Raw genomic sequence first — 7,161 nt, forward strand, 5'->3', positions numbered from 1 at the left:
TTATATTTAATTACAGAAGGTTATTATCACAATTTTGAGGATTTAAAAAGAAAAAGCAAAAAAGTTATAAACTTGACCTCATTCAAAAGACTAATCATTTGACAAAAATGTTGTAAAATTTTCCTTTGAATGTGGTGTGGAAAGGAATTTTATTAAAAAATGTGTGGAATTTTCTGAACATAAAACTGCATGAATTTTTAAACTTTCTTATTTTTATTTTTAAAGTGTATTTCAATCTAATGGATATATTTTTATAATTTTGTTCCTGAAATTTATTCCCTAAGGTCAAACATGGTACACAAATATCGTAAAATTTTTAAAACACCAGCTATTTACAGGAACTTTTAAAATAAAAATCAATGTGCATCATATTCAAATGAATTTCGGCAATATTTATAAAGGTACTATTATTTTTAATTTTTAAAAAATGTATAGAGAGTACAGTTTTTATTTGAAATTTCACGACGGCTTTTTGTACCATGTATGACCCTCGGCCAGAATCAAGGGAAAATAATCTAAAAATATGTTAATTAGTTATTAAAATGCTACAAAGATTTACCTTTACAATTTTTTTCCCTTTTTATAATCATGAGATATTTCTTCATAAAATAAATTTTATTGGATTTATTTTACAATTATTTACAATCAATTTCCAATTACAATTATTTTACAATTAAAATAAAATTGTAAAAGCTAAATTTTGTAATGTTGAGAGAAGTATTTTAAGGCATTGGAGATTTTGTAAAGATCTCATATACAAGAAAATAAGTATTTTTAGTTAGTTTATAAGTTTATATATAAATAATTATAAGATTCTTAAGAAAATAAAAAAAAGATTTTCGAATATATCAGATGTGCCAGAAAAGATCCTACGAGATTTTAAAGGCTTTTTATTTTTAATTTATAGGATTTTAAAAAAATATTAGGAAAATTTATTATCTATTTAAAACATTTTAAATTCTTCAAGATATTGGTAACTCTCTTAAGTTCTCTTCTAAATTTTCCCAAGCATTTTAAGAAACTTTGTTTATTCTCCTGAAACCTTTCCTAAAGTTTATCTTGCGTTTTTAAAAAACTTCTTAGGTTTACATTTTTGGAATCTCATCAAGTCTACTAAATACTTCCTGAATTCACTTGATTATTTACTTTTTTTAAAACTTTTTAATCTTATCAAATTAAAGCATTTTGCTTTAAAATATTTTACACTTTTCTTTTAAATTTTAGGAAATCGTTTGATGTGTTCAAAAATCCGCTTGAATTTTTTTAACGTACATTTTTTAAATAAAAAATTATTAAAAACCTTCACACGATCATTAGAAAAATAATTCTGTTTTTCTAATACTGCCAGAACTTCCAATCTCTAATATTTAAAAATTATTCAAATTAAAAATTTTTTTTTTTAATTCTGCAAAATTAAAAAAAATACCACTAAAGTTTTTCAGATGCTTTAAGAATGTTTGAAATCTTTTGCAATGTTTTGAAATGTTTAAAAATAATCTTTTTAAATTAATTCTTTGTAATAAAAAATTATGTTAATTATTCCTTCAAAAATCTTTACAAGTGTTAATTATTTTCGAATCGTTTCAAAATTTTTGAATATCTCTTAAACTTACTCAAATTTGAAAGAATTAAGTTCCTTAATTTTTCTAAAGTTAAGTTATATGGAAAAACTACAGCATTTTGTTTCAAAATATATTATGTACTTTTTAAACATTTTAGGAAATAATAAAAAATGTTTTCTAATCCTTTTTCAATTTTCTGTTAGAATTCATTCCCAAAATATTATTTACATTTTTCTCCAAGGAGTTGCTTTCATTATCTTCAATTATCTGAAAGTCCTTCGTTTATCGACTTTTTATTATTATTTCTTCATTTCATATACATATCTATTATATCTTATTAAAATTTAATATAAAAATCTTAAATGTTAAGTATATTTAAATACTATAATTTTTAATGTTTTCAAATTTTTAGAAATAATTTTACGAAATTGTTTGATGTGTTTAAAAATCTTCTTTAATTTTATTTTGAAGTACATTCTTCGAAATAAAAAATGATTTAAAATTTTCACACGATAATTAGGAAAATAATTCTTTTTTTCTAATCTTGTCAGGTTTTCTATTCTTTAAAAGTTATTCAAATTTTTCCTGATTTTTTTTATTTTGCAAAATTAAAAAAAAATGGCCTTTAAACTTTTTCAGATACTTTGACAATTTTGGACGTCTTTTTGCATGTTTTGAAATGCTTTAAAATAATATGCTAAAATTAATTTTTCGAAATAAAAAATTATTTTAATTATTTCTAGGAATCTGAAATAATTTTTTTCATTTTCATGAAAACTTACAAAATTCTTGAAAAATCTTTACAAGTTTTAATTATTTTGGTATCCTTTCAAAATTTCTGAATATCTCTTAAACTTACTCAAATTTGAAAATAGATTTTTAAACCAACATATAATTTAAAAAATTGTGTAACGAAATTTCACAAGAACGTCTAATAAGAAATATGTTCCTTAGTTTAAGATGTGAAAAGAATGACTCATAATCTTCTAAATTTTTCCCAGGAATTTTAAGAAAAAAAGTTTTACCTGCTTGAAATCTTTCGGAATTCCTTTAAAGTTTCTATCGTTTATATTTGAATTCCTTAAAAATCTAAGTTTATGACAGAATTTGAGCTTAAAATTCGATTTGAATCTCTTAGATTATTCTTAATATTTCTTACATTCACTCTGTTTTGATCTATTTATTGTAATCTTACCAAATTGAAATATTTTGCTTAAAACTGTTCTACAGTCTTCTTTTTAATTTTAGGAAATCCTCTTACATGTTTAAAATTCTTTTTTAATACTCTCATAAAGTGCGTTTTTTAAAATAAAAATTTATTACAAATTTTCCTATAAATCTTGAAAAAGTTCTGTTTCTAATCTTGTCGGACCTTCTAAGCCTTCTAATAATTAAAAACTATTCAAAGTTTTCCTGATTTTCTTTGAAATTCGGCAAAATGAAAAAGATTGACTTAAAATCTTCAGATTCTTTATTGAGAATTTTAAACATAGTTTAAAATGTATTGGAATTTTTTAAAATTAATTTTTCAAAATAAAAAATTATATTAATTATTCGTAGAAACCTTAAAGAACTTTCTTCATTTTCGTGAAGCCTTACAAAATTCTTTAACAACATCTTTACCAGTTAAACTAGTTTCTAATCGTTCAAAAATTCCTAAATATCTCTTAAACTTATGCAAATTTGAGAGGTCATTTTTTTAACCAAAATAAATTTTTTTTAAATGTGCAACAAAATTGGGCAATAAATTGCCTGAAATTTTATTCTCTTGACACTCTTCGAAATTCAGTTTACTTAAAAACTCCTCCAAATAGCCACTTTAATGGAGAAAATCGGTGGAGAACATCTCGGGAAGCAAAAAATTAACTGTAAGGGTAACGTACATCTTGCAATGTTTTTTTTAAAAACGCCAATACATGTTAAAATTGATATTTTATTTTTTTAATAGCAGCCCAACAATTAATACTTATGTGTCCGGAAGTTAAAAAATTCAGCCTTGCTTCCAGGTACCAAGAATTTTCAAGTTTACTAAAGAAAATCTTTAGATCATTGCAGTTTTCAATTTAACCGCAGCAACGTTATAGTGAACGGAAGGGACTATTTTATTTTTACAACATTTCGAGAAAATGTTAAAATTGCAAATTACAGAAGAACTCAAGATTTAACTATAATTTATTTAATAAATAGTGGGGGGGGGTGCCAAAGAATTTTCAATCTAAAGCATCGTACGCAATTCTAAACACCCCCTTTCAAGAATTGGGTTGTATGTTCAAAAAAATGTACAAGAAATTGCTTTAAAAGGTGTAAAAAACGAAAATATACAAGATTATTTGCATTATTATCTGACCCCAAAACGAAAAGGAAGGCAAATGAAGGAAAAAATCATCTATGCTTTGGAATCTTAGGCATAGTGAGATGAGGAATTAGGAAAATTCAATTGACAGAAGATAAAGCTAAGACTAATGAAGCCACAAAACAAGATCGAAAACGGTGAAAAGAAATTTCAGAAAAAAGCCAAAGAAGATAGAAAAAGAAAAAAGTTAGAAGCCAAAGGGAATAAGAACTAAAAAAATAAATTCATCTTCAAATATTAACGATCCTACTAACCCTGCTAAAGGAGTTACTAGAAAAAAATAAAGTTAAGACCCAAAGACGATACAACAAAACAAAACAAATTTGAGAAGTATCGATTCTACTGATTCTGCTGACGCAGTCCAAAAAAGGTGATGGCTACAACCTTAGGACTCAGACTGGAGATTAGCTGATAGCTAAATAATTTAGGCCCGACTATTTGTTTATAAATGAAAAATAAATAATAAAAAAGGTTTCTCTTCACTATTCACTTCTTAACGATACTATCAAAATTTAATTTAATCTATTTCATATTAATTCATACAAATTTATTCTAATTCATAATCTCATTCAAGTAGGTTTATACCATAACAAAACCTCAGTCAGCAAATCAGTGAAGAAAGGAATAAATTTTAAACTAAGTTGTGAACTAATAGCTTACAATAAAAAATAAATCATAAAATGAACGCATCCAAACTATTTAACAGCGGTTTTCTATATTTAGTTAGGGATGTTTTACTCCAAGATTCACATTTTCTCACTCTATTGGGGTATTAAAATCTCTTCTAATCTAGCTGCATCAGCTAAGATTTGACTTTATCATTACTTAATTAAATGTTGTTGATCAGCCCAACCGTACATGTAGACAAGAACGGGACATCTTCGAGTAAATCAATTTGCAAGGTGTTTACCAATTAAATATAAATAATGCGTCAAACGCATTACTTCTGGTATACATATAAAATCAGTAGCATTGATCAATATCTTCTCAACGCGGAAACAGGAAGGTATCTTGCCGTTGGTGAATCGTGAGTATATGAACAGGAACAGATAACACGAATTTTAAAAGTGGCTCAGCTCAGTGTCTTAAAAAGTTTACCAGCACAAAAGTCAAGATGACGCTACAGGGACTTCAATTCATCCTATTCCTCTTCACGGCTACTATGGTAGAGGGTCATTTCTTACAAAAAAAAACTAAGCAGTACCCATCGCATCCACTTTCACCTGGCCTTTTAAGTCATTTGTCTGACTTTCAAAATTATCGACCTCGTTCTTCAAGTCAATCACCTAGTTCTTCAAATTCTTCACCTGGTCGTTTAGGTAATTTGCCTGGCTATAAAAATAATCGACCTGTTTCTTCGAATCATTTACTTAGTTCTTCAAGTCGTTTAAGTAATTGGCCTGGCTATAAAAATCATCGACCTAGTTCTCCAAGTCTCTCACATAGTTCTTCAATCTCTTCACCTAGTCGTTTAAGTAATTCCCCTGGCTATAAAAATAATCGACCTAGTTCTCCAAGTCAGTCACCTATTTCTTCAAGTTCTTCACCTGATCGTTTAAGTGATTCACCTGGTTATCAAAAGAATAGACCTAATTCTCCAAGTCAGTCACCTAGTTCTACAAATTTTTCACCTGGTCGTTTAAGTAATTCGCCTGGCTATAAAAATACTCGAACTGGGTCTCCGAATCAGTCACCTAGTTCTTCAAGTTCTTCACCTGGTCGTTTAAGTAATTCGCCTAGCTATAAAAATAATCGACCTGGTTCTTTAAGTCAGTCACCTAGTTCTTCAAATTCTTTACCTGAACGTTTATATCATTCGCCTGGCTATACAAATAATCGACCTGGTTCTCTAAGTCAGTCACTTAGTTCTTCGAATTCTTTACCTGAACGTTTATATCATTTGCCTGGCTATACAAATAATCGACCTAGTTCTCCAAGTCAGTCACCTAGTTCTTCAAGTTCTTCACATGGTCGTTTAAGTGATTCGCCTGGCTATCAAAATAATCGACCTGGTTCTCCAAGTCAGTCACCTAGTTCTTCAAGTTTTTCACCTGGTCGTTTAAGTAATTCGCCTGGCTATAAAAATAATCGACCTAGTTCCCTAAGTCAGTCACCCAGTTCTTCAAATTCTTCACCGGGTCGTTTAAGTAATTTGCCAGGCTATAAAAATAAACGACCTGGCTCTCCAAGTCAGTCACATAGTTCTTCGAATTTTTTACCTGATCGTTTAGGTAATTGGCCTGGCTATCAAAATAATCGACCTAGTTTTCCAAGTCAGTCACCTATTTCTTCAAGTTCTTCACCTGATCGTTTAAGTCATTCGCCTGGCTATCAAAAGAATAGACCTAGTTCCCCAAGTCAGTCACCTAGTTCTTCAAATTCTTCAAATTCTTCACCGGGTCGTTTAAGTAATTTGCCAGGCTATAAAAAGAATCGACCTGGCTCTCCAAGTCAGTCACATAGTTCTGCGAATTCTTTCCCTAATCGTTTAGGTAATTGGCCTGGCCATCAAAATAATGGACCTAGTTCTCCAAATCAGTCACGTATTTCTTCAAGTTCTTCACCTGATCGTTTAAGTGATTCGCCTGGCTATCAAAAGAATAGACCTAGTTCTCCAAGTCAGTCACCTAGCTCTTCAAGTTCTTTACCTGGTCGTTTAAGTGATTCACCTGGCTATAAAGATACTCGGCCTGGTTCTCCAAGTCAGTCACCTAGTTCTTCAAATTCTTCACCGGGTCGTTTAAGTGATTCGCCTGACTATAAAAATAATCGACCTGCTTCTTCAAATCTGTCACCTAGTTATTCAAGTTCTTCAACACATCGTTTAGATAATTCGCCTGGCTATACAAATAATCGACCTAATTCTCCAAGTCATTCACCTAGTTCCTCAAATTCTTCTCATGGTCGTTTAAGTGATTCGCCTGGCTATAAAAATAATCGACCTGGTTCTCCAAGTCAGTCACCTAGTTCTTCAAGTTCCTCAAGTTCTTCACCTGGTCGTTTAAGTAATTTGCCATTCTATAAAAATAATCGACCTAGTTCTCCAAGTCAGTCACCTAGTTCTTCGAATTCTTTACCTGAACGTTTACATCATTTGCCTGGCTATACAAATAATCGACCTAGTTCTCCAAGTCCGTCACCTAGTTCTTCAAGTTCTTCACCTGGTCGTTTAAGTGATTCGCCTGGCTATAAAGATACTCGACCTGGTTCTCCAAGTCCGTCACCTAGTTCTTCAAGTTCTTCACC

General features: G+C 29.4%; 1 protein-coding gene across 1 annotated transcript in view; it reads left to right on the forward strand.

Moving 5' to 3' along the window:
* Positions 1–5,029: 5,029 nt before the first annotated feature.
* Positions 5,030–7,161, forward strand: part of LOC117173806 (serine-rich adhesin for platelets-like) — a 4,173-nt gene continuing 2,041 nt past the window's right edge. The window contains exon 1 of the mRNA XM_033362448.1: positions 5,030–7,134. Within this exon, the coding sequence (XP_033218339.1) occupies positions 5,030–7,134 (2,105 nt within the window). The remainder of the gene's footprint in view (positions 7,135–7,161) is intronic.

This window comes from Belonocnema kinseyi, chromosome 5, assembly GCF_010883055.1.
Source record: "Belonocnema kinseyi isolate 2016_QV_RU_SX_M_011 chromosome 5, B_treatae_v1, whole genome shotgun sequence".
Taxonomy (NCBI): Eukaryota; Metazoa; Arthropoda; class Insecta; order Hymenoptera; family Cynipidae; genus Belonocnema; species Belonocnema kinseyi.